The 26,464-nt window shown below is 37.2% G+C and overlaps 3 protein-coding genes and 1 long non-coding RNA gene across 10 annotated transcripts; 2 read left to right on the top strand and 2 right to left on the bottom strand.

The window, feature by feature from the left end:
• The first annotated feature begins 53 nt into the window (after positions 1 to 53).
• Positions 54 to 5,400, top strand: si:dkeyp-117h8.4 (uncharacterized protein LOC572032 homolog). 2 transcript variants are annotated; one of them, XM_048206404.1, is made up of 10 exons: positions 54 to 273; positions 443 to 509; positions 643 to 695; positions 984 to 1,014; positions 1,104 to 1,129; positions 2,050 to 2,119; positions 2,247 to 3,814; positions 4,250 to 4,283; positions 4,402 to 4,453; positions 4,983 to 5,400. In XM_048206404.1, exons 1-10 carry the CDS (start codon positions 190 to 192, stop codon positions 5,020 to 5,022), a joined length of 2,025 nt encoding a protein of 674 aa, XP_048062361.1. In that variant the 5' UTR covers positions 54 to 189; the 3' UTR covers positions 5,023 to 5,400. The 2 variants fall into 2 exon arrangements, with proteins under 2 accessions (XP_048062361.1, XP_048062360.1); XM_048206403.1 differs by having other exon boundaries at positions 4,399 to 4,453.
• On the bottom strand, positions 5,355 to 20,742 carry ppat (phosphoribosyl pyrophosphate amidotransferase). 6 transcript variants are annotated; one of them, XM_048206409.1, is made up of 12 exons: positions 20,604 to 20,742; positions 16,803 to 17,036; positions 10,591 to 10,657; positions 10,229 to 10,435; positions 9,682 to 9,794; positions 9,392 to 9,537; positions 7,914 to 7,986; positions 7,539 to 7,690; positions 6,621 to 6,748; positions 6,307 to 6,528; positions 6,111 to 6,231; positions 5,355 to 5,989 (listed from the first exon to the last, which is right to left on the bottom strand). In XM_048206409.1, exons 2-12 carry the CDS (start codon positions 16,928 to 16,930, stop codon positions 5,820 to 5,822), a joined length of 1,527 nt encoding a protein of 508 aa, XP_048062366.1. In that variant the 5' UTR covers positions 16,931 to 17,036; positions 20,604 to 20,742; the 3' UTR covers positions 5,355 to 5,819. The 6 variants fall into 6 exon arrangements, with proteins under 6 accessions (XP_048062366.1, XP_048062364.1, XP_048062363.1 ...); XM_048206407.1 differs by lacking the exon at positions 20,604 to 20,742 and adding an exon at positions 17,184 to 17,587 and having other exon boundaries at positions 16,803 to 17,051; XM_048206406.1 differs by lacking the exon at positions 20,604 to 20,742 and adding an exon at positions 17,184 to 17,587.
• paics (phosphoribosylaminoimidazole carboxylase, phosphoribosylaminoimidazole succinocarboxamide synthetase) lies at positions 12,381 to 24,553 on the top strand. The gene is made up of 15 exons (XM_048206402.1): positions 12,381 to 12,887; positions 13,538 to 13,927; positions 14,027 to 14,095; positions 14,174 to 14,911; positions 15,556 to 15,633; positions 16,075 to 16,250; positions 17,523 to 17,559; positions 19,598 to 19,795; positions 20,314 to 20,492; positions 20,633 to 20,812; positions 21,993 to 22,106; positions 22,336 to 22,419; positions 23,106 to 23,286; positions 23,533 to 23,691; positions 24,213 to 24,553. Exons 1-15 carry the CDS (start codon positions 12,509 to 12,511, stop codon positions 24,377 to 24,379), a joined length of 3,129 nt encoding a protein of 1,042 aa, XP_048062359.1. The 5' UTR covers positions 12,381 to 12,508; the 3' UTR covers positions 24,380 to 24,553.
• LOC125277868 lies at positions 23,467 to 26,464 on the bottom strand. The gene is made up of 4 exons (XR_007187008.1): positions 26,054 to 26,464; positions 25,034 to 25,074; positions 24,205 to 24,358; positions 23,467 to 23,685 (listed from the first exon to the last, which is right to left on the bottom strand). It is a non-coding gene; the product is annotated as an uncharacterized LOC125277868 (long non-coding RNA).

The following is a 26,464-nucleotide window of genomic DNA, read 5'->3' as shown; positions in this document are numbered from 1 at the left end:
GATAGCCCATTTGACAAACTCGCGCTTTAAAATGACGTTTAAGTATTGATTGAATGAACGTCCAATCACAGCTCGAATGTTTTACTCGGCGAGAAATTTGAAAGTACAGGCGAGCTGCAGGCTGAGTGCAAAATCCCAGCTTATGTTGGTCAAATAAATTTTGTTTGCAATACATTTACTTAATACAACATGTCTGCAAAGCCTTCCTATGCAGATCAGTTTAAGAGAAATGACGATGAGTTCAGAAACACGATGGAAGCTATTTTTCAGAAGGTAGGTAACGTTAACTTAGTGTTAATGCAAACATATGTGTAAGATAAAGTAACTTACATGTATTTGCGTATGTCTTGTCTTATAAGATGTTTTATTCCTGTAAAGTCTGTAGCGACACTCATGAATCAGCGTTTTCCTTAAAAGAACATGTTTGTTACGTCCTTTCTAGTATTCCAGTTTAAGTGATCCTGGAATAGACGTCTGTCTGAAAACAATGACCTGCAGGACTGAAAGAGGTGAGTTACGTTAAAATATCGAAAATAAAAACGTGTATGTGTTCTCCTCACTAGTTATAAACACAAATGCTGTTGTCTTTTTACCTAAGCTTTCAAATTTGCTTCTGAGTTTGTGAAATGTATATATCTCCAGGTCCTGTGCCCATTGACAGTGCAGAGGGAGAACGTGAGTTGGAAGCATTAAAAGTAAGAGTCGATATTGTGAATATAACCTAGAAAACAACACGTATCTAGATGTATGATATTTCCTGAAATATATCTATATTGTTTGTTTATTTAATAACCACGGACATAACTAATATTGGTGGTCTTCAGTAGTACATAATAATAGTATGAACGGTCAGTACTCAAGTTTACTTAAGCTTTGACCTAAAATATGGGAGTATTATTTATTTATTTTTCTCTAAATTTGAAACATGGGTCCATTAGGATAATGTAACATTTCTAACGTAACATTTCTTTTCTATTTATCAGACTCGAGTTAAAGCAGACTATTCCACGAGGGGTAAGAAACAAACAAACAATTATAAATGAGTAAATGCCATTTATCCTCAATTTTCATGTTTAATCTTTTTTTCATGTTGTATTTTGTAGAGTTTGAGGACCAGGACAATGATCAGGTAGTAATAAGAAAATTATAGATTCTATAAAAGCACAAAAATGGCTTCTTATTGCCAAATGTTGTATCATTTTATTTAGGGTGTAAATCTGACATTTCATCACAATTGATTCCCTCCATCGATATTATATTTCCCAATACCTCAAAACATGTTGCGATATGGTTTTGATTTGATTGGATAGATTTTGGAGGTCAATATTACAGTATTATGTGCCTATTTTACACAAAAAATACACTTTTCTAATAAAATATAGAAAAATAAATAATGAAAAAATCTAGTTGCATGTGACTTCATCAATCATCTGATGACCACTCATCACTGGCTTGTGCAGACTTGGGTAAAGTTGGTTTTATATTCGCACATTCGGACATCCGTATTCAATAGCCTTGTTAATCACACTACATTGGACATTCAGTGGACATTCACAAGTAAATATGCCATTAAAACAATACTTGCCTATTTTGATCGACTGTGAAAAATGTTGTAAGTTGACAATCGTTGGTTGTCAATATCATGTCGCTGCTTAAAATTTGCAAACATTAATTTATTGCACATTTATTGGAAAGCCTGAATTTATCAGAAGTCCGAATGTGCGAATATAAAACCAACTTTACCCAAGTCTTGTGCAGTGAGATAAACAATGACAACAGACACGAAAGTCTTTCAATCTTGGGTGCTCTAAAATGTGCAAATTTAGTATTTCCATAAGGACCAAAGGCCAAAAAGTGTATCGATACATAATATTGTTAATAATTTGATCAATACATCAATCTATATTGATATATTACTACACCCCTACGTTTTATGGAGTTTGTACAACCTGAATATAGACCAGCAGTCTGGTGTACTATAACATTTAAAAAAATGTTTTTTTTTTTTTTTTTTTTTTTTTTTTTAACCTCTATTGTGTTTTATTTCAGATGGATGTGTCAGGGTTCACTGAGGATGATTCTGATGGCTCTGGTCAAAAGGAAAACAGCAAGAACCTGTGTAAGAAATGAGTATATAACACTTAGACACAAACAAATAAGCCTATCCCTGCAATTTAGTGCAAAATAAACATTTTAGTTAGTATTTCTGTACTATAAAATATCATGTCTCAATGATTATCTTCTAGGGCACGGAGGTGAATCATTACAGCTCTCTATGAGTCTGAATAACACAACTCATGGTTCTCTGTGGGGGGAGCTGTCTCAGCCAAAGGAAGAGGATGAAGAACTGGAGAAAACACTAAGCAGCCATGGCAGTACCCTCCTGGATGTCTATCCCAGCATGCTCAACCAGATCGGCGAAGCATATCGACGACAGCATGTGACTGATACGGCGAGGGCTGTGGTGCAGAAGTACCGCCACAAACAGCGGCAAGCCGGCCCAGCGCACCGCAACACATCCTTTAAGAACCGACACAACTGCACTTTAAACAAAACAACAGATATCTCATTTACCAGTCAAAGTCCAGTTCAAAGGAACATTAGCAACTGTTTCAAGGGCAACGACAAACTTCAAAACTTGCTCAAGAACAAACCAAAGTCTTCATCACTCAAAAATGGATCCTACGAGGCCAGTGCCTGTTTTTTCTCACCCAGGAGGAACTGTGCGGACGTGAGCGGTGTGACGGATGAGTCTCCATGGACTGATTTACATTTAACTAGGAAGCCAGAGCAAAATACTGCTCGTGTGATTGACTTCTCCACACCTCCATATTCTGGTTCCCCCTCAATTAGTGACCAATCTCCAGATCTGGACCAAACCTATGATGTTGGACCAAAATCTCATGCTATTCCAGCCTCATCTGTCTTTACTTCTCCACGACAAAGCAGAACAGGCCTGCCTATTATTGACCAGAGAGGAATGTCCATCATCTCCCGGCCCTCCTCATTGGACAAAGACTGCTTCAGAGACCGCCTACACTCTCCTGTCTCCTCCCCGCAGCGTGGTCTTACTGGTGTTTTATCTCCTAGTGGGAAAAGTAGCTTCAGACCCAGTGTGCTGAACATGGAAATACAATTAAACTCAACAGCAAGTCCAAAGCGAAGGTCTCCTCTCCACCATCTAGCACATTCTGAGGCCATCAGATCTCCTTATGGTGCCAAACAGGTGCCGTTGTCATCACCCCGACGATCCGTGTACGACCGTGCTGACCAAAGTTTATCCAAGGCAGAGAGACCGTCCCATTTTACACCATCCAAACGTCAGCGCTCTCTTTCTGGCCCCCAGTCCACATACTCATTCAATGAACCGCAGATTGATGCAGAGTTCAGAAAGTTGTATCACCACTTCATCTGTCGTGGCACTTCATCACCATGTCCTTCCTCTCACTGTCACCTCTGCGAGAGACACATGAAGGAGACGTCCAGAAGCCCCAGCTTTTCCTCCTCCAGCATGTCTGCTCTCGCTCTGACACCTCTGAGGGCCAAGCTCAAAAAACGGCAGCGTCAGCCCGAAGTGGAAGAGTCACTCCGATTCAAACGCTTCCGAGAGAGTCGTTCCCCTCTTAAACATCTTCAGCTGACGGGCAGATATGTGACCTCTGCCATGTCAGAACTTACTGAAGATAAACTCACCTGGGATAGAGCCATCCTGCTGCAGTGCCCCAGTCCGCGGTTCCTCAGAGGCACTGGAAACCTTAGAAGAATCAGGGAGGCTAAATTAAGCATGCAAATGAACCCACATGCTATGTCCTGGGTAAGAGCATTATTGGTGACTATTATTTTTATATTTTTGTCTTTTTAGACATGTCCATTTAGGGTTTTTTTTTTCTCTTTAACTTGTTTCAGTTAGTTGGAAAGGCAACATTTCTAAATTTAATTTACCTAATAATTATATATTAAGTTTAATATATTTTTATATTTAAAAAAAAAAAGGATTTTCAGTAGTTAACAATAACAACATTAATATTTTGTTTTTGAATGGTAGTCTATTATGGTTTCCACAAATTAAATTATTAACCGTGATGATAAATGATTCCTGATTGCCACATCTTGATTAATGAAATGATTTCTGATGATTTCACAATGATTTCTGAAAATCATGTGGCACTGAAGACTGGAGTAATGGCTGCTGAAAATATTTATAATTTATTAATGCAGTAAAACATTGATTTTTCCACTTCCTTTGCAGAGAGATGCCCCAAGCGAAGTCTGTCCAGTGGATGGTTTGTAGCCATATTTTCATGTCTTAATTTACTTGCTCCGCATCATCATGGCCTCCTTATCTTGCTTATAGATATCCCAAATTGTTTACTCAAGTCATCATTTACTTCATTTTAGCAGCCGTGTCACCCATGAGACCTTTTATTCAGGGTACCACCCTACTCTCTCCGAGGTAATTCCAGCACAATCACATCCAAGAAATACTATCAATTAATTACTTACAGCTTTCATATGAAGTTTATATATTAGTCCATAAATCACTTTTTCTAGGGATGTACCTATATTAGAATCATATTTATCACTGATAAATGGCTGGTATTAAAATATTTACATTATTCAGTTTAACCAAAAGTATTCATTTTAAATGCTATATAGTGAATTTAGGCATTCATATAACAAAATTCACTATATAACATTATAATGTGCAATATGAAAAACATATTTTGGGATTTGATAAATTACTTTATATCTAAATTACATCTAACAGTGTTAGAGTTGTTTGTTACTTTTACAGTAAAAAAAAGGGGGCAATAAGCAATTACACATCAAATAGATCAAAAAGAATCTCAGTTCTGGCTGATAACCAATATGTTAACCATAAATTGTGTCCTAACAAGTTATTTCTGAAATATGCAGACTTTTGTTCTCTGAGAAAAAGATCAGATTTAGGCTTGAACAGTGATTAAGAATGTTTTCTTCAGTCTCTCTAGGAGGCGACTGCAGTATGGTCTTCTGCAGTGATGAGCCTTTCTGTGTGCATCCCACATACTGCATTTCTCCCTTGTGGAATTAACAACTTCAAATTACCCTAGTGAAGAATGGATGGCATGAAGTCACATTATAGACACACTGCTTGAAATTCAGTCCTGTTTTCTTGTTTTAAGTATATATATGTACTTGTAAACCCTGTTTTTTATATTGTTGTTTTGTAAATATCTTTCGATCACTTTGAAAGACCCTTGTGTTTTAATATTAACAATTTTAATGGAACCCAGCAATTTTTTTTTTAAATAATATTGTCCAATTACATGTGCATTGATGAATGGTATGTTAGTCTATAAATAATTCAAATGTTATGTTGAAACAAACTTTTTAATAAACAAATGTGCGTTTCACATACAGAGTTTCATTTTGTGCGTGTCTTGAGGACCAACAAAGACGCAGGACTGCTAAAGCTCACATTAATTCAAAACTGACAGTCAGAACAAAAAGTTCATAAGCATACATGGTAATTGAAATGGATTTTGTCTCAGTTTTTTTTTTTTTTTTTTTTTTTACAAAATGTAGTGTTTTTTACTAAATGAGAATCTTAATTAAACTAGTGGTTTGAAGTCTGACAGCACCAGAAGTTATTTTAAAGGAATGTTTGAAAATTGAAAATAAATGCAGGGAATGTTTTTAGTTCTAATACAGTGTATGGCCTTATGACATTTATATCGGCAATAAATGTTAAGGCAGCACTACAGTTGTAATTCTGATTTCAAAAAATGTTTCTATACAAAAATGAATTATGTGAAGACAGTTTGGAGAGCTGAAATTCACCACTCTAGCTCCACAGGGTATTTCCCTGTGAGACAGGCTGTACAGTGACCATGTCTAGTAGTCTTAGTACTTGAGCTGATCTTCTCATCTTTCCCATGTGACTCTATCCCACTTTGAACAGCAGATACCAGGCCCTCAACTGACAGATAACGGACACTTGTAGCACCTGTTGAAAGGGGGAGGAAAAAAAACTATTAAATCACTTAATTATCAATATTTTTTTCAGATTTCATAATTTGTGTACACAAAACCTTAGAAATAAAGTAAATCTCTACACCCTGACTTACCAATATAACCGGCTATGTCCTCAAACTCTGGTTTGTTAGCAATTAGCTCCTCTTTGGTAGGAATGTTGATGCCCATGTAGCATGGGAACCGGATTGGAGGTGATGCAACGCGAATGTGGACCTGTGAGATGTCGTAACAAAGACGTGTCAGTAAAAAACAACAACAAAAAAACCTAATAATTCAAAAACATTTTACCTCTGTTGCGCCTGCTTCCTTTAGCAGTTTAATAATAGGAGAGATGGTGTTGCCCCTCACAATGGAATCATCGATAAGCACCACTCGTTTGCCAGCAAAGTTGTCAGTCAATGCCCCAAACTTCTTGGCCACTCCAAGTTGACGCAGGCGAGTGTTTGGTTGAATGAACGTTCTGCCTACGTAGCGGTTTTTACACAGCACCTCTACATATGGAAGGCCAGACTTATAGAGAGACAGAATGTAAAGTTTTGTAATGGCCCAGTGTGAATCAATAAAGCATTAAAACAGATGTGCACAGAATCCTCATTACTTACTTGCTGTGCGTATCCTAATGCTGCAGGTGTGGCTGATTCTGGAACAGTGCTGACTACATCAGCATCAGTGGGCGCCTCAATGGCTAACTGCCGTCCGCAGCGCTGCCTCACTGTATATACCATCTGACCTGTTACACCAAAAAAGTGCTTATTTCACTGAGTACTACAGTACTATATTTTATATATATATATATACACACACACACACACACACACACACACAACCATTAAAAAGTTTAGAGTCGGTAAGATTTTTTTTTTTATGTTTTTTTTTTTAAATAAATCTCTTATGCTCACCAAGGCTGCATTTATTTGATAAAAACAAAAACAATAACACTCTAAATGTGAAATATTACAATTTAAAATAATTTTCTGTTATTCTAAAGAATGTCTTTCACTTTTGATCAATTTAAAGGGGTAATTCACTGCTGGAGATATAGATATGAAAAAAATGAATAAAAAAAAAAAAATGGTGCTACATGATTACAGAGAAAACAGAAATATGGCTTCAGTATTCCTTTTGCCAAAAAGGTAGGGAAACTTCATTATCCATAATGCACTGTGCTCGATCTGACTGTGTGATACAAAAATCCGCAAGTATGATCTGTAGTTTTAGCAAAAATATTTTATGGTGGACTTCAGCTGACAAATAAACCGGGAGATCTGAATACAGATAACACGGAGAAAGACTAAACATTGTTCATTTACATATACTACCCACATTGTAACAATTACAAAGCTGGTTGAAAATCAATTAACTTGCCCTTTAATTTGTCATTGCTAAATAAAAATAACTTATTTCAAAAAGAAAAAAAAATCTTAAGGATCCCAAACTTTTGACCAGTTCATATTACTGTTTTATCTCAATCCTTCCTATCACTCAAAACATAAAAACAATTGAAAACATTATGAACTTGCCTTCAAATATGGAGTCTGGCCTTGCAAAGTAAACATACTCAAATATGCAGAAGGCAGGAGGGTCTCCTTCTGGTCGTGGGACAACACTCAGGCTCTTTAATCCATTTTTAGAGATTTGGACAATCTCTCCAGGCTGTACTTCACGATAATACCTGACAACAGAAAAATGGAAACACATGCACAATAAACAAACTAACTGATAAAATAGGCAGTTTCTATGTGTGCTTAAGGATGGAAACTCCTTTAAAAGAAACTGTATAGAATATATATATATAATCAAAAGCCAAAAATAGTTGGAAAAGCCCACTTTCACATATTTCATTTGCACCAAATCAAATCAAACGGAGTGCTTCTTTTGGAATGATGTGAACATACTTTGCTCCAATGGACTGGAAGCTACAGGACTCAGATGAGACCACCCAGCCTTCTGTGTCTGCTTCTCCAGCACCTAAAGAAAATAAAAACGAGTTTAGCAGGCCACATGCAGCCCGTAAGCCTTTAACTGCAGCCAGTGACATGTCAAGTTATAAATAAGTCATAATTGGCCACCAAAAGTCACATAGAAAAAAAAATTGGTTAAGGTGCCATTAGTTAAATGGTACTTATGAGTAAGTACAGAGTAATATTAATTAACTACATGTACTTACTATAGAATTATGGTTAGGGTTAGGTTTAGTTACTTGTAATTATGCATAATTTACTGTTATTACTATAGTAAGTACATGTAGTAATGTGTAACTACGTCACCTTAAAATAGAGTTATCAAAAAATTGAGCTATTAAATTTTGCATACTAACTGATAATTTGAAAGAAATATTTTTCATGAGAGCTCAGTGAGTCACACCAAAATATCATTTTAATCTATACTGATAGTTGTGACAATATATAATCAGCTCTTTGCATCTGTTACAGTTTGAATGTGTATATGTTGGCTTTATAAGTAGATTACCATTTGTAGCATGTTTTAACTGTTCTAGTTTAGTGTCTAGATCCCTGGGGGTACGTGAGGTGACAAAAGGGGGTACGCAAACAAAATGCGGAGTAGTTAATTTAACTATACCATACCTTAAAATAATATTAAAACCGAGCATGTATTTCCAACTGGCAAAATGCCGTAAATCCATTACATTTAATCAAATTACCTAAAATGACTGCATCCACACAAGCAGCATGCATATGATAGACTGCGTGCAGAATCTGTTGCCTTAAATCGCGCTAAATTGCACATGACTGCAAACGTGCATTATTATACAACAGGTCAAAAAACAAAACGTACATTTTAAACACAGTACTGTCAGTATTTACTCTATTTTGCAACGAAAAAATATTTCTAACGAAAACCAGAGCAGAACTACAACACATGAATGCGGCTTTAAACGAATCGTGAGAGTCAATGATTCAATGATTCATTCACAGCCACTTGCTTCGTTACTGAATGAATGACTCGATGACTCACTCATAAAAACAGTGACTTGCTGCCACCTACTGGCAGTTTTAGTTTAATATTTAAAAGTATTCGTTTTACCATCATTGCATATTTCTCTATTAAACATTTTTTATTTAAACCATTATTTTATAAAGTTATTCATAAACGTAAAAATATGCACTGGAAAATAAATTTAGGGGGCAAATATTGTCCCTTAATGGAAAAGGTGTGACTGTCAAACCCCCTCTCTTCCAGTCGAAGTGGAAGAGAGGGGGTACGCAGAAGGATGGGAATCCCTTCAGGGGGTACTCCACACTAAAAAGTTTGAGAACCACTAATATAAGCGACCCAAAAGAGCAGATGCAAAGATGTCTTCACCTCAAACTCTTTCCCTCACTGTTGAATAACTCTTTTGATCTGCACACACCTGAACTGTGCAGTTTGGAGATGGGCACTAGACGTCCAATAGACAGAGGCCTGTTTCCATAGGGGTCTCTCACAGCATAGATCACATCTTTATACATCACTAGCAGGGAGTATGAAGTAGGCGTCTCTGACATCAGGTTCTTTATACTGAGAAAAAACAAACAAACACATAAAAATACATAAAAAGTCTACAGAAGTGGGCTGAATTTTGCAATCAGTAAGAGTGACAGGGTTTAACGAACTGATCCAATCAGATGTTGCTGTGATGGGGAATGGACATGCATAACTTACCGAGCCACCCAATCAGGAGTGTCAAGCTCCTCCATGGGTGGAGTCAAAGCAAGGAGCTGGGTGATAATTTCACTGTCTGAGCTGGTGGAGAGACCAACACCATGGCGCATAACCTACAACACACAAACACCTTATATCAAATAGAAAAAAAAATAACCCCACCCATCCCCTGAAATTGTATCCCTAAAGGGACGGACACGCTACACTTTTTGTTTCATTGAATTCCATTCATATGCATGTGAATGCAGGAAACCCAAGCTCATGCAAATTTTTCTGCTTTCCAATGTTCAAGTTTATAAACTCTACCCTGATATGTCACGTGTGACCTCTTAGGCTGAATTAAAATAATCCAATCTTTAAATCTGCAGGATTGCAGTGAAGTGGAGTATATTCCACATTTCTACATTTTGGATTTAATACATTGTTGAATAATATTTTTACAAAAGACGGCACAAGCTGTGACGTCATATTACGAACATTGCAGTGTCCTTCGAATTTTTGCGTGCTCAAAGTCTAGTGTGACTGCCGCTTAAGAATCAAAGCCCACCTTCTTGCGCAGTGCGGAGGCATTGACCAGTTCTCCATTGTGTGCCACTGCAATCTTGCCATGCAGCGTATCTACCACAAAAGGCTGGCAATTCTGCAGCTCCGAGATGCCAGTGGTGGAGTAACGCGTGTGTCCGATGCCTAGGTTAACATTGCGCAGTTTCAGCAAATCCTCTGGTTTAAAAGCTGTATTCACTAAACCCATGCCCTGTGTGTGAGAGAGAAGCAGTTATGTCAGGCATGTCTAATCTTGCATTCACTGCTGTATGTTGAAATGAGTTTGCCCATGGGGGAATAACAAATCATGATTTAGTGAGAAGTAGATGTTGTACACATCAAAATGCTGTGTTTTTCTTACACTACCTTCAGGGTGGTGTATATTGGTGGGTTTGTTCCAGTACTTGTGACAATTCCAGCACTCTCCTGACCCCTATTTAACAAAGGATATTCAGTTATTTTCAAATTAATAATCTACAATAAATTATGCAGATTTATCAATTGTCTTACACAGAAAGGAAACATTAAAATGATCAAAATGTACAGTACAAGGCATTTATAAATGTTACAAAAGATTTGTATTTAAAATAAATGTTGTTCTATTGAACTTTCTATTCATTTAAGAATCCTAAAATGTGAAAATGAGAAATGTTTCCACAAATACATTAAGCAGCACAACTGATTTCAACATTGATAATAATGAGAATGTTTCCTTCTAATGTTTCTCATGTTTAATAATGTTTCTTGAGCACCAAATCAGCATTTTAGAATGATTTCTGAAGTAGCATGCGACACTGAAGACTGGAGTAATGACTGCTGACAATTCGGTCTGGACATCACCGGGAAAAAAAAAAAAAACACATTTTAAAATATATTAAAATAGAAAATAAAGTTAAAAGTCTAACAATATTACCGTTTTACTTTGAGCACAGACGGCTTTTTCATAAAATCTTACCAACCACAAACCTTTGACCAGTAGTGTATACTGACACCTAGAGGTGTGGAAGAGGCATCACGAAAACATTTTCGGTTACCAATAACATTACAAGAGCAGCCCATAGGGCTGGGCGATATATCGCATGCGATTGTTACGCGCATTTCGTCAGTAAAGCGACGAAACAGGTGATGGCGATTTAGCGGTAATCAGGGAACCGGCTTTACTGACGAAATGCGCGTGACAATCGCATGCGATATATCGCCCAGCCCTATTCACAATCATGATTCATTTTATCAATGAATGAAAGTATTGGATTACCAAAATAAAACGAGCAGCAACATGTGACTCCTCCATGAGGAGTCTCACCCCATGTGAAATAAAAACACTTTTATTTGGCTTCTGATATGACTTTGGCCTTCATCTCATGTGTATGCATGATTTTAAACAGATTTTTAAAAGTACTAGTTATTTATGTGCTAAACATTTTTAAATAAGGAACTGTACATTGATAAAAAGTGTAGATAGTGACAAACCGATGGTGTTTGTTGAAGTGATATTGCATGTAGTGAACTATCAGAAAACATGTCTTTGCAAGACTAGAGTCTAGAGAGAGAATGTGTCCCTCCCATTCTTCCCTTTCTCCCCATATTTTACACCAACAAAATCAAATCAAGCCAAATCTGTTTTTATGATTGAATGACTGCACAGAGTGTGACTAAAGCAGATCAAACTGGTTTATGTGAAACAGTTAGCCAGTGAATGAGAAAGAGGGGGAGGGGGAATGAGAGAGAGAGAGAGAGAGAGAGAGAGAGAGAGAGAGAGAGAGAGAGAGAGAGAGAGAGAGAGAGAGAGAGAGAGAGAGAGAGAGAGAGAGAGAGAGAGAGAGAGAGAGAGAGAGAGAGACAGACAGACAGACAGACAGACAGACAGACACACACACACACACACACACACACACACACACACACACACACAAAGAGACTGAAAGCATGAGGGGAAAGCATAGACAGTTTATCCCAAAGATGTGACTGAATAACCACAAAAGACATTTAAAGCAGATGTGCAACCAAACGCCTTTGAGCCTTTTCCACGCGTCTTATTGAGGAAGATCGACACAGCAAGTGCAGCTCATTCGCCAAGCCACTTCTCACATTTCCTCCCTGGCCCTCCCCCACCACACACAGCTTAAGCCAGTCATGAGGCTGTTCTCGGTCACGTGGCCGTTCCTAACTGGCTCAGTCGCCTGGTTGCCTTGGACACTGAGCTTAAAGTCAACAGGGAGGGGGAGCAGAGAGGATAAAGGCAGAGGCGAACAAACAGAAGCCATTTCTAGGCAAGCTTAGAAACATGGAGCCTGAAACAGACCAACAAAGACATGCTGGGGAGGACAAGAGGCAGAGGGACACAGCTGGACACTGGAGAGGGGAGGAAGTGAAAGCTCTGGTTTCGGTGTGGAGGGAGAGACAATCCTGGGAAGAGGAAGAGAGCAGGGCCAAGTATGAGGCCATCTCAAGCCGTCTAAGAGAGCTTGGGGTGTGTAAAGACTGGCTTGAATGCAAGGCCCAGAGTAGGAGCATGGCTCTTCCAGACTGGAGGCCTACGCAGACGGTCTACAAACACTCTTCTGCAGATAGCAGGCCGCAGACCCAAAGGCCTTACGTGGCGGATGAAGAGCCGACTGCTGCCAGAAGAGAGGACCCTGCTTCACTGGCAGGTCTTCAGGAAGGTAATTCTCACGCAACAACAAAACTAAAATCCTGAAACTACAATATTTTTGGCTGAAACATTCGAGTTAGAATTGGATATTTGCGTTTTTATTTATGTTTATTTTTATATGCAGCTTGTAAGGTTAATTTAAAATTCTAAGGGGGCCTCAAGATGACTTAAAATGACTTTAAAAACTAAGCATTAAAATAAAGCAACAAACAAAAAATGAAATAAATATATACTTATTTTAATCTATCCCCTCAACAACTTCTTTGAAGAACCCAGGTTCCCACTGTCTTAAGAAATCTGGATACATAAAGTACGGACATGGAAAAGTCTTTAATAAAATCTTAAAATTGAATAAAATGAGTAAAAACTCTATTTTTATAATGAATGAGAATTTTTAGCTATACATTTAAAAAATATATTTTTAAAAATCCTTATCCAATAAAGGATTATGGTTACAACTGGACAAGTCATAGGGCCAAATAATGCTGTGGACAATGGGGGGCCTTGGAAGCAAAAAGTTTGAGAATGACTGCTGTAAATCCTTTCATCCTTTCATTTTAAAAACCCACCTGGTGGCTCCATTGAGCTCCATTGTTTATACTAAATATTCCTCTGCCTATTGTTGCCAAACCTGTTAAGTGAGAACAAATTTACTTCTAGGGCTGGAAGGAGGTAGACACTGGTCTGACAAGGAGGTTCGGGCTCTCCTTACTGTTTGGGCCGACAAGGAAGTTCACAAGCAGCTCCAACGCTCCCACAGAAACAAGGCCATATTTCAGGAGATGGCACGTCGGCTGGAGTGCCAACACGGTGTGGTGCGAGACTGGAGACAGTGCCGCACTAAATATAAGAACATGAAATATGACTACAAAGTCAGCAAGAGTCAAGGCCGGCAAATAAGGTTCTTTGCTGAGCTTGATGCTATAATGCAGGGCAAAAACATTGAGGGTAGATTTGAGGAGGACGAGTCACCAAGGAACATACCAGACAGGGACCAGGTGGCAATGAGGCGTGAACCTGTAGAAGAACAGGTTATCAAGATTGATGATGGTACGATTTGTATTATTAATTGCATCAAAATAGTGCTTAATGGTTCAGGTTCTCCATCTGGAAGTTGACTTTTTCCATCTTTATGCACTTCTTTTATAGATGAAAGTCTGGCAGAGATGCAAACAATAATGAATGCCGCCACTCATCCACTGATGGCAAGAGAGACAGGTGAGTTCTGACAAAAACTGAAATGCTAAGTGTTGTTTCAGCATCTTAAATTTTTCAAAAACCTCTCATTTCTTTCAGCGACAACAGCAGCAGCAGTAAATGAGATGAACATAATCACAGTGCACGATTCGGGTAGAAACTGGAGTGAAGAAGAGGTGGCCGCACTGCTTCAAATCTGGGCCGAAGAAGGGATTCAGCGACAGCTACAGGGTTCAACCAGAAACAAAGATATATTTGTGCAGATTTCACGCAGGCTTCTTCAGCAGGGTGTGGAAAGAGACTGGAAACAGTGTCGCACTAAGTACAAAAACCTGAAATACCTCTACCGTTCTCTGCAGAGAGGAAAAGCCGATATCGGCGATCCACGCCGTGTCATGAGGTTTTACGAACAGCTGGATGCTCTTTTGTCCAAGCCTCCTAGAAGTCGACTGAATTACACAGAATTTTCCGACACAAGTCATTTACTGAGGAACTCTAGGATGTTTACTCCTCCAGCATTTGAGGAACACTCCATGGGTGGACTTCCACACGAGGACAATGACATTGTTGCGGTTAGATTTGACCAGCCGCCCATTGATGAGGCCACATTGAGATCTCCTACCATTTCTGCAAGAGTCTTTCAGAACCAGACTGAGACCGAAGGCCTTTTAACGAGACCAGAGGAAGTGGCAAATGTTGAATTTGGGATACCTGAAATGAATTCCACAATAGTAAGGTCAACTGGCAGCCCTCCGATAGAATATGAACAGCATCTCTCATCTGACTCCATCACTGCTGCTATTTACGACGACAGTCATAATTACAGAAGGATCCCAGGTATTAAAACGAATTAAACCAGGGGTTCTCAACTGATTTTACATCAAATTTGACATTAGATGATATGTGGCGACCATAAGCTTGACCAAACTGGTATATCATTTAAAGGAATTAAACAAAATAAAATAAAAATAAATATTTTATATTTTTAAGACCATAATTCACTGCACAAACACAATTAACCTTCATGACCCAACATTTAATGTAGTCCGAGTAATATTTTATTTTACCTGGCAAAGTTTTGTTCATGGTTTTTGAAAATGAGGGCATGTTTGAGGATGACGCAATCTGTCAATTTTTGGCACTTCTGCATTTTCTACAAGTGACAGATGAATTTGTACCAAGGGCTTTGTGTTTGACGCAGTTTGACCGAATACAAAGCCTTCAGCGTCAACAACAAAACAAATGGGAAGCATTTGCCTCCCTGTAACAGATAAGCCTCAGTTTTTTTTGCTATCCTAATTACACAAAGTTCTTTCCTTGCTGTTAGTGACCCAATCAGAACAGGCCATTTTTTGGTAATGGCTCACCAGTTGAGAACCACTGAATTATACCACTCAAAATATTTAATTCAAAAGTTATGTGAACATAATGTTACTTTTATTAGCATTCTCTCAATATGTGTGCATATATTTGCAATGTAGACAGCAGCGACACATCATACACAAGAGGAGAGCATGTGACGGCTACCAAAGGGAGAAAGAGGAAAGCTGCAGATGAAGGTTTTTCATTATTCTCTTGATTACATAGACATTCTCAAAGTTGTGAGAAATGAGCAGAGTTAGGTGCGAGTCAATCTTGTGACTTCAGTTTGACTAATAGAATCAAGATTGGAGCATGAACGCATTTGTACATAGAAAGCATTTCATAGCAGATGAAAATGTGATTTCATTTATAGACAATATAACAGTGACAAAGCAAACAATCCTGAACTCATTTGAAAATCAAAATAAAATGGTTATACAAGGGAATCAGGATGGCACCAAGAGTCATTATAGTATAATAAATGAAAATATATTGATTACTGGAAATGTATTCATTATAAAATTCATCAGTAGTTTTCTTAGTTTCTTTGACAAAAGTAGCATATTAAGAAAATGTCAGTGAACAAACACGTTCTTTGACCCATGTAACAGTGTTAACTATTTCTTATGTGTGTTTAGGGGATCGTTTGCTTTGTAAACAGTTTCATCAGAGCACTGATGATGGAGAAAGCAGCACAGACTGGTCGGAGAATATAGACTTCCAATGCAAAGAAGAGGAGGATCAATACATTCCGATCATGGAGATAACCTCTGTGTGTTCAATGGCATCCAATGCAATCGCATCTGAACAATCGGTGAGATGCAGGACAATAGAAGTCTATTGATCTGCGATTCTACTGCATAGCTGCAGGGTATTGCAAATTGTTGTTGAATGCGTGTTTCTTGAACTATGAGCTATATCTGCATTTATAAAACATATCAGTATAAAAACAGGATCAGGCAATTGCAAAAGCTGCACCTAGGTCAATTATGCATCTTGATGACAAAGAGTACAATATTATTAGTTTGTATATTATATGTGAAACAAAAGGTTCAATTTTCATACAGTGTTTTCAACCTGAGAACCACAGGCACTACTGTATATCCTATATGCGGTATATATATATATATATATATATATATATATATATATATATATATATATATATATATCTTAACATCTTAAATCAGTCTTAGCTAGTTTAAGATGGTCTTCCACCTTAACCCCCTTTAAAATGCAACAGAACAGCTTTGCTAGGTTGGGAGACCAGCAGGAATGGTCTTTAATTTTTTTTATTCAATAGTCCCACAATAAAACACCCAAGTCACATCAATAGGGACCAGCTGATTAACCGCAGGACACTTACCTGTGCTGTAAAGCAACAAGTCCAAGTGTCAAAATCTGCGCGACCTCCAGTTGCGTTGGCCATTCCCCCGCTGCCACACAGCCAAACACCCCGCATTCCTCTCCAATGCCCGACTCCTCAAACTCCATGTCCTCCTCTCTGAACAGAGCTGGCTGAGTTTGTAGTTAGTTATGGTTAGCGTGTGTTTCCACGCTGGCTGGAGTCTCGCGGAGCACGTGTTCCGCCGCAGAGGATCTGGCAACACAAATGCTAAAATGAACAAAACACCAGATTTGAAGTCCCAAGTTAGAGCAAATGGAAAAATAAAAAGTTTTGCAAAGCAAAGCAAGTTTTGTCAAATCAATAAAATGTCCAAAGTCGGACCAAAATTGTGACAAATACGCTCAATATCTTGCGTCACGCGTCCAAACTTCAATGTGGTTTGCAAAGATGCATCAGGACGAATATTTGCTTTTAAACAATATCAATAGATAAGTCTTTTGTCTTTCAAAGTATGCAGATTAAGATTTTGCCCACGTGGTGAAGATGGCATTACTCTGATTGGTTTTTATGAATCGGCAGAGTGTCGTAACGCGTTGCTCTCGTGAAAATAAATGAGTTAGGTCTCACTCCTCTTCGACATACTTTATATTTGCCTTCCTCTGAAGTCCAGGTAGATGTTAAAACGTTCGCTTTAATCCCAGCGACATAGAAAAATTAAGTTTCTAATCATTTTTGCAGGAGAAACGACGCTCAATAACAATGTCGAACACAGCAGGTAAGTTTGGTTTCATTCGTCTGCTTGATTATTTCTCTCTCTGTTCACCATGTTTTTACCGCCGTTGCAGTTGCGCAGTGAATAAAAATGCGCCCATACGGCATTACTCAATAGACTTTTGTTTTCTGATATGTTATTAATCCGAATTAGTAACACTACTAGAGGAAATATGGTAGTATAAGTATTTTCAGCCAAGATAAAGCAGAATATTGGTCAATGACAAGTCTGTATAGAAATCTTTTAAATTAAATTCTAGTTTAAAGTTCTTATTAAAATCGCTGTTTGTGTTGTATTCTTTTTTTAAACATTTTCTACAAAAATAATGTAATGACTGTAAAATGTCAAGTACTGTAACCATCAAGAAACAATTATTGAAATGAAATACTTTACTTACAAAAAACCCAAATAAACCCTTTTTTTAATAAATAAAATATGATTTTTTAGTCATTAAAAGTTTTCTTAAGGTTAGTCCATTTGACCTCAAAACAACATGTTTTTTATCATTATTAAAAGTCAAATACAGTTGCAAGAAAAAAAGTATGTGAACCACTTGCAGAATCTGTGAAAATGTGAATAATTTTAATAAAATATGTGAGATCATACAAAATGCATGTTATTTTTTATTTAGTACTCTCCTGAGTAAGATATTTTACATAAAAGATGTTTACATGTAATCCACAAGACAAAAAAATAGCTGAATTTATTAAAATAACCCCATTCATAAGTATGTGAACCCCTGATTCTTAATACTGTGTGTGGTTACCTGATGATCTACGACTGCTTTTTTTGTTTTGTGATGGTTGTTCATGAGTCCCTTGTTTGTCCTGAGCAGTTAAACTGAGCTCTGTTCTTCAGAAAAATCCTCCAGGTCCTGTAGATTCTTCAGTTTTCCACCATCTTTTGCATATTTGAACCCTTTCCAGCAGTGACTGAATGATGTTGAGATCCGTCTTTTCACACTGAGGACAATTGAGGGACTCAAACACAACTATTAAAAAAGGTTCAAACATTCACTGATACTCCAGAAGGAAACATGATGCATTAATAGACGGGGGTGAAAACATTTGAATTTGAAGATCAAGGTAAATTGCATTTAATTTGTCTTCTGGGAAACATGAAAGTATCTTCTGTTGTTTCCAAAGGGCAGTGCTAAATGAAAAAAAATGTGTATTTAAACAAAATAAGAAAAATGTGGACATCGTCTTCAAAAGTTTTCACCCCCCGACTTTCAATGCATCGTGTTTCCTTCTGGAGCATCAGTGAATGTTTGAACCTTTTTTAATAGTTGTGTTTGAGTTCCTCAGTTGTCCTCATTATGAAAAGACAGATCTCAAAATCATTCAGTCACTGCTGGAAAGGGTTCAAATATGCAAAAATGCTTGAAAACTGATGAATCTGCAGGACCTGGAGGATTTTTCTGAAGAACAGAGCTCGGTTTAACTGATCAGAACAAACAAGAGACTCATGAACAACCATCACAAAACATAAAAAACAGTCGTAGATCATCCAGGTAACCACACACAGTATTAAGAATCAGGGGTTCACATACTTATGAATGGGGTTATTTGAATAAATTCATCTATTTTTTTTGTCTTGTGGATTATATGTAAACATCTTTTATGTAAAATACTTTACTCAGGACAGTACTAAATAAAAAATAACATGCATTTTGTATCATCTCCTTTATTTTGTTAAAATTATTCACATTTTCACAGATTCTGCAAGTGTTTCACATACTTTTTCTTGCAACTGTATATGACATACAAAATTAGGACGTAATATCTAAGTATCTATAAGGTCCTCCGTTTTAGGTTTTCTTGTCACATGACAAAAATGGCTTCCTTTATGTCAGTATTGTCATTGATATATATATATGTTTTTTTTAAATGACACAAATGTTTTCCAAATATTAACATTATTTTTAAAAGAACATCATGTCATAGACCCATATGTCTGTTTCCACAGTAATTGATTTATGTCTTATTCACATACATTGACATCAATTAATGTGTATTGTTGCCTTGGGTTTTATATATAGAACTGAAACTAGGTCAAAAACTGAATGAGGGTAAGACCAAGCAGATCTTTGAGCTTGTGGATGAGCCAGGTCATGTTCTGGTCCAGTCAAAAGACCAGATCACAGCGGGCAATGCGGTTCGGAAGGATCAGATGGAGGGCAAAGCTGCCATTGCCAACAAGACCACCAGCTGTGTGTTCAAACTTTTACAGGATGCTGGTGAGTTTTCCTTTCTGTTGATTTGATTAAATGAAAACTAATTATAGAAAATTTGGCAACATGGTTAATTTATTTGTCACAAACAATATTCATTAAGTTGTATAGACCCTCATTTGCATGCAGTATATATAAATCTAGTTAAAGATATTCATGAGGTAGCCCCAAATTCAAAGTTGTCTAGAGATCATTCACTTTTAAAATAGTTCCCACAACCTCAGCAATTTTAGTGAATTAAAGTTAGTGTATACCATGTGCAGCTCTTGATGAAGGTTTTACTGTGGGGGAAATGACTGCCTTGTGACAGCCATGCTTCCTTTAATTATATTTAGTATTACAACATTCATGCTCTGTTTAAGCTATTAAGACTGCTGTCCCAGTTTCACTGTGTAAAAACACGTGTCTTTAGTCAGTCATTCCTCTTCTCTGCAGAGTCTGTATTAGTATATCACTGCACTCTGTTTGCTGTTAATGTACTAGATCAAATCGAATCGAATCTTGAATCTGCCACTTTCTTTCAGGGTTTAAGACAGCATTTGTCAGGCAGCATTCTGAGACTGCGTTTGTGGCATCCAGATGCGAGATGATACCCATTGAGTGGGTCTGCAGACGGATAGCAACAGGCTCCTTCCTCAAACGCAACCCTGGGGTCAAAGAAGGCTACCGCTTCACTCCTCTAAAAATGGAAATGTTCTTCAAGGTGAGGTTTTGTTATTCAGAAATAAAGTTTAACAAAGTTGAAAGGCTTTTTATCAATCACATTTAAATGTAATGTCATGCAGTTTCACATATTTTCCCACTTATTGATCACCTGTTTTTCCATCATTATTCTTCATTCAGGATGACGCCAATAATGACCCTCAGTGGTCAGAAGAGCAGCTGTTGGCGGCTGGTTTTGATCTGGCAGGTCTGACTATTGGTCGCTGTGAGGTGGACATCATGAGCAAAAGCACGGTGGCCATTTTTGAAGTCCTGGAGAAGGCTTGGGCCACACAGGACTGCACGCTGGTGGATATGAAAGTAAGAAACCTGGCATAAGGAAATCCACACTACAACTGTAATGACACAGAAGAACGATATTGTTGGAGTCATAGTTCACCCAAAAATGTAAATTATCCTATGATTTACTCACCCTCAAGCCATTCCAGGTGTATATGTCTATCTTCAGTCAGACAAACTCAATCTGAGATATATTTAAAAATATCCTTGCTCCTCCAAGCTTTATAATGGTAGTGAACAGGGGCCTGTTTTGAAGCCCAAAAAAATGCATCCATCCATCATAAATATAACCCATACGGCTCCAGGGGGTTAATAAAGGCCTTCTAAAGCAAAGTGATGGGTTTTAAACCCATATTAAAACTATATTAAGTATAATAACTAGCTTCCGGCAGATGGCCGTACACATCGATTTGTGGCAGAAGCATAACCCCTGACCTGACACATGATGCAATGACGAACTCGGAAGCTCAGAGGATAGAGCAAAACAAAACACCGGTCACGAATTAGAAGTCTAAAATACAAGATTTTTTAAAGAGAAATGCTGGAGGATTTCGATATAAGAGAAGAAGAGCTTCAGTTTGTTGCATAGCCCTATTTATTTAAACCGCAAGAGGCGTCTAAGCTTACGCTACTCCTACATCCTGCGTCATACATCGCGTCAGGGGTTACTCATTTGGCGCAAGTCGACATGCGCAATATGCATACGGTTGACTGGCGGAAGGTAGTTATTTTAATTTATAAAGTTTTAAATATGGATATTTTTCTTACAATAACCAATCGCTTCGCTTCAGAAGGCCTTCATTAACCCCTTGGAGCCATATGAATTAAATTTATGATGGATGGATGCACTTTTGGGGGGCTTCAAATTACACCCCCCATTCACTTGGTAGAGCCAGGATATTTTTAAATGTTTGTCTGAAAGAAAATAGACATATACATCTAGGATGGCTTGAGGGTGAGTAAATCTTTGGATAATTTTAATTTTTGGTTGAACTATCCCTTTAAGGTTGCAGACATCATAACTGCAGTGCATGCTTATAATAAACAGAAAATTATCCTATATTGGTGTGGACGCTGAAATAGTTATTCGTTTATAGTATTATCCTTGGTGTTAATAGGCCTTAACTCCTAATTATTTTTGTATTATTGTGGTAATTGCTATTTACAGTAGAGGTTTAATGCCCATAATCTGTCATTGTAGATAGAATTCGGTGTAAATGTGACCACTAAAGAGATTGTACTGGCTGATGTGATTGACAACGACTCATGGAGGCTCTGGCCAGCTGGGGATCGCAGCCAGCAGAAAGACAAACAGGTAAAAAGCCAAGCATCATAATGCATTTAAAAACTATAAATCTCAGGCATGAAATTAATTTATGCTACTTCTTTACTGGAGTAAAACTAGAAGCCACTAGGAGTTTAGTATTAATCCAATTAAGCAACTGTCCTTCTGCTGTGATCATGTTATTTCCTGAGAAAATTAACAAACCATTGGTAAGATCTGTGCGAGTATTACTGTCAGATAAACCGTGTTCTCTGTGTAGGTTTACCGTGATCTGAAAGAAGTCACTCCTGAGGCCATGCAGATGGTGAAGAGGAACTTTGAGTGGGTCGCAGAGCGAGTCAAGGTACCATTATTTACAAGTGTTTGTTTTTGATATGTTTGTTGACCTTGTAATTTTTAAATCGAATTATAACTGGATCTAGGGTTAAAAATACATAATTCTCTCTGGTGACTAGATTTCTCCAGTCATTAAGTTAGTTCGTTTTTAAGTGCAACGCTCACATCTGAAAATCCAATCAACAACCGATGCTTAAAACAAGGTCCCCGCCCTAATCTTTTACTTTTTCGATAATTTGTTACGCTCAGATATACGTCACAATACAGAGAAACTACTTCCGCTTCATAGCAACTTTAAACAGTTAAAGTTGACTGCAGTCAATTTAATTTATCATAAACCACATCAAGAAGCTCAACTCTAACATTGAGCTCTTTGACCTTTGGATATTTACTTAGTTCCCCTACTTCAGGCTATCATCCCTCTTTACTTCTGAAGAACCCAATGATCCCACCTTTCCTCTTCCTCCAATAAAAGTCTTTCACAACATCTTAAGGATTTTTTTTCCCAGTCTGATTGAACCTTACCACCTATTCTGGTTTAATCTTTTCATAGATGAAAATTTGGATGGGATTTCTAATAGATTAGAGTATTTTTGAGTGTTTTTCCCACCAAATTCACAGTAATATTATTTTGGAAGATTCTAACTGAGGCATTAGTGACTAATGGGAATCTGATTGTGTGTGTGCACCTAGCTGCTCCTGGAGTCACAGGCGAGAGGAAGGGTAGTAGTTCTGATGGGCTCTACCTCAGATGTCGCTCACTGTGAGAAGATTCGTAAGGCTTGTGGTTCATATGGCATTCCCTGCCACCTTAGAGTCACCTCTGCCCATAAAGGCCCTGATGAGACACTCCGTATCAAAGCTGAATATGAGGGTATGACCGAACACAGCATTGTCATTTGATCTATTAAGAACAGAACAAGCATGCCCTTTCTGCAGACTTTTTTTCCCATTGCTTTTTTTCGTTGCCAAAATAATGTAAACTGAAAATGATGCATAGTTTTTTTTTTTACAGTGGTTAATGTTTAAAACACAATATTTTAATCCAGAACAATTTAGTATAATGAATTTATTGCATAATGTAATAACTGATTTAATTAATCAATGTTTTTCTCCTCAGGTGATGGAATTCCCACCATCTTTGTTGCCGTGGCAGGCAGAAGTAATGGCTTGGGTCCCGTGATGTCAGGAAACACTGCATATCCGGTTATTAACTGTCCCCCAATTACCCCTGACTGGGGGGCTCAGGACATCTGGTCATCTCTTCGCATGCCTAGCGGTACAGATTTAAATGTGTCATTAATTATTGTTTGTCACTTTATCCATAATATGATTATCTGTTTTGTAAATAGTAAGTGGATACTACAACAGACATGCTACCATTTTTTTTTTTTTTTTTTTTTTGGTCTCTTGTATTCACCAAGGTTGCTCTTATTTGATTAAAATACAGTAAAAATTGTGATATTTTAAAACATTCTTTATAATTTAAAATTGTTTTCTAATTTAATGTCTTTTTATAATGTAATATATTCCTGTGATGGCAAAGCTGAATTTTCAACCTCAATACTCCAGTCATCGGTGTCACATGATCCTTCAAATCATACTAATATGCTGATTTGGTGCTCAAGAAACCAGAATTTATTTGAAATAAAACTTTTTTTGTTACATTATAAATGTCTTTACTGCCAGATAAAAGTATTAATTTCTCTTTTTTTAAAGACAATCTTACTTACTCCAAACTTTTTAACAGTAGCTGTATTGTATGCAATGCTAAACATTCCCTTATTCTTACTCTTTCAGGTCTGGGCTGCTCCACGGTTCTTTCTCCTGAAGCTGCTGCTCAGTTCGCAGCTCAGATCCTAGGTCTAAATGACCATTTGGTCTGGGCCAGACTTCGGGCTTCCATGCTGAACACCTGGGTCTCCCTTAAACAGGCTGACAAGAAGCTGCAAGAGTGCAGCTTGTAATAGATCAGTATTTTCATTTCCTCGTAACACCTCGTAACATCATTTCTGCTTACATTTTTGTGTACACACCAATCATTGCCTTTGAACAAGCCTATGTGAAATGCTGACCTAGAGCTTATTTGCAATAATACCATTTCAGGTGAACATTACATCAATAAACATTCCTCAGTTCCATTTGTCTTGGTGGTTGTTCTCAGCAAAAAATAAATATATATATATATTCACATATGTATGCATATAATTATATGTAAATATAATTTCCACATCATTTTCAAATCCTTCCTATCCACTCTGACAAAAGCAAAACTACCATTAATAATAACTGAAAATAAATAAACTCTTTTTATAAGTCAGACAGTATGGTGACTTTATATAGAAAACAGGGACCTCACAGTAACAGTCAATGAATTAAAATGATATAAAAATAGGATTTGCAGGCCTGAAAAAGTAATATGAATGTCTACAGTAGTGAATATCATTCTAGTTTTGATCTTTGTTTTGGCAAAATTCGAATGGCTGTGCGCTCAATACTACTACAGTCCTGTCTAAACAAGATTAAATCAACGGATGCTGCAAGAATCTATTTCACTATCTGCTGTACTGTTATTCCTTACAGCTCCTGTTGAGAAAAAAAGTGCAAAAAACATCTCCAACCTTCCGACTAATAAGCTCCTGAGTCCTGATTGAAGGTTCTTCTGTAATGTAGATCAATTAAGGGATAAACAGGTATATCAATGATTTAAATATTATTTTAAATTGATCAGATCAGATTATCCTTCAGAAATCATTCTAATATGCTGATTTGGTGCTCACGTAACATTTCTGATTATTATGAATGCTGAAAACGCTTGTGGTTCTTAACATTTTTGTGGAAATAGTGATACTTTATTCAGGATTCTTTGATGAATAGAAAGTTCAATGAACAGCATTTATTTGCATTTATTAAATTAAGTTTATAAAAGCATTTACTAAAAAGAAATCTTTTGTTATATCTTAATTTAGCATTGACTGTCACTTTTTTATCGATTTTAAAGAATCCTTCATGAATAAAAGTATTAATTTCTCTCTTTTTTAATCTTATCACAAATGTTTGAATGGAATAATTGTTTCCACAAAATTATAAAGCAGCACAACTGTTTTGAACATTGATGATAATCATAAATGTTTCTTGAGCATTAAATGAGCATATTAGAATTTCTGAAGGATCATGTGACACTAAATTCAGCTTTGATCACAGGAATAAATTATATTTTACTGTAGAATCAATAGAATCAATATTTTACAATATTACTGTTTTTACTGTATTTTTGATTAAATGCAGTCTTGGTGAGCAGAAAAGACTAGTATCATTAGTTAGCATTAGATGACATATGAATTAAGAATGAACTGCACTTCTACATCATTAATCTTTTTTAATGTTAATTTCAACATTTACAAATACATGATTAAAACTGAATGTTGTATTTGTTGACAGTAAAAATTAAAGCAGTTAAAATTCGTCAATTAGCCTACATATCATTACAATCATCTGGATCGTCTGCATGTTAGCATGCCCTCTGCTGACATAAGAGTTAGCTAACATTACGATTCAATACCAATCTAAGCAATAAAAACTCCAAACCTTAGGTACACAATATAATATAATTAATTCATTAATAGAACAGTGTGACTTACCTTGTGAAGATTTCGAGGGTAGGATACAGAGTGTTGGTTCCTCCTCTAAACTTCAGGAAAAAAAAAATCGCGCGCTCGTTTCCACGGATACGAGGCTCATCGTAACCATTACGTAAGCGTTCGTTCACAATCTCATGAATACGTACAATAAAACGGGTGCGCGTCACCATATTCATATTAATAGTCATGGGAAGGGTTACAAACAGTTACGACCATAGACATATAGTCTATGGTTACGACAGGCAGTGTCAACGTGACACAACACCTTTGTTTTATTTGAATTATTCATGATATAGTGAGTGACCCAAGCACTACGCTGAATTTACCTCATCAGTCATCATAAGCCAAAGACATTGAAGGAAAGGTAATGCACACGGAAGAGCCACTGCAGGAAACCGAGATAGATTTGGA

Source organism: Megalobrama amblycephala, linkage group LG11 (assembly GCF_018812025.1).
Source record: "Megalobrama amblycephala isolate DHTTF-2021 linkage group LG11, ASM1881202v1, whole genome shotgun sequence".
NCBI lineage: Eukaryota > Metazoa > Chordata > Actinopteri > Cypriniformes > Xenocyprididae > Megalobrama > Megalobrama amblycephala.
This window is presented reverse-complemented; position numbering and strand designations above follow the sequence as displayed.

Excerpts from the sequence above, each read along its gene's own strand:
- si:dkeyp-117h8.4 (XM_048206403.1), top strand. The coding sequence starts at position 190 with ATGTCTGCAAAGCCTTCCTATGCAGATCAGTTTAAGAGAAATGACGAT. Across the intron at positions 2,120-2,246 it reads GGAAAACAGCAAGAACCTGT|GGCACGGAGGTGAATCATTA; the intron begins GTAAGAAATGAG and ends ATTATCTTCTAG. Across the intron at positions 4,454-4,982 it reads ACCACCCTACTCTCTCCGAG|TCTCTCTAGGAGGCGACTGC; the intron begins GTAATTCCAGCA and ends TGTTTTCTTCAG.
- paics (XM_048206402.1), top strand. The coding sequence starts at position 12,509 with ATGGAGCCTGAAACAGACCAACAAAGACATGCTGGGGAGGACAAGAGG. Across the intron at positions 22,107-22,335 it reads GCCAGCAGAAAGACAAACAG|GTTTACCGTGATCTGAAAGA; the intron begins GTAAAAAGCCAA and ends TTCTCTGTGTAG. Across the intron at positions 22,420-23,105 it reads GGGTCGCAGAGCGAGTCAAG|CTGCTCCTGGAGTCACAGGC; the intron begins GTACCATTATTT and ends GTGTGCACCTAG.
- ppat (XM_048206409.1), bottom strand. The coding sequence starts at position 16,930 with ATGGAGTTTGAGGAGTCGGGCATTGGAGAGGAATGCGGGGTGTTTGGC. Across the intron at positions 9,795-10,228 it reads CCTCCGCACTGCGCAAGAAG|GTTATGCGCCATGGTGTTGG; the intron begins GTGGGCTTTGAT and ends TGTGTGTTGTAG. Across the intron at positions 9,538-9,681 it reads ACTCCTGATTGGGTGGCTCG|TATAAAGAACCTGATGTCAG; the intron begins GTAAGTTATGCA and ends GTTTTTTCTCAG.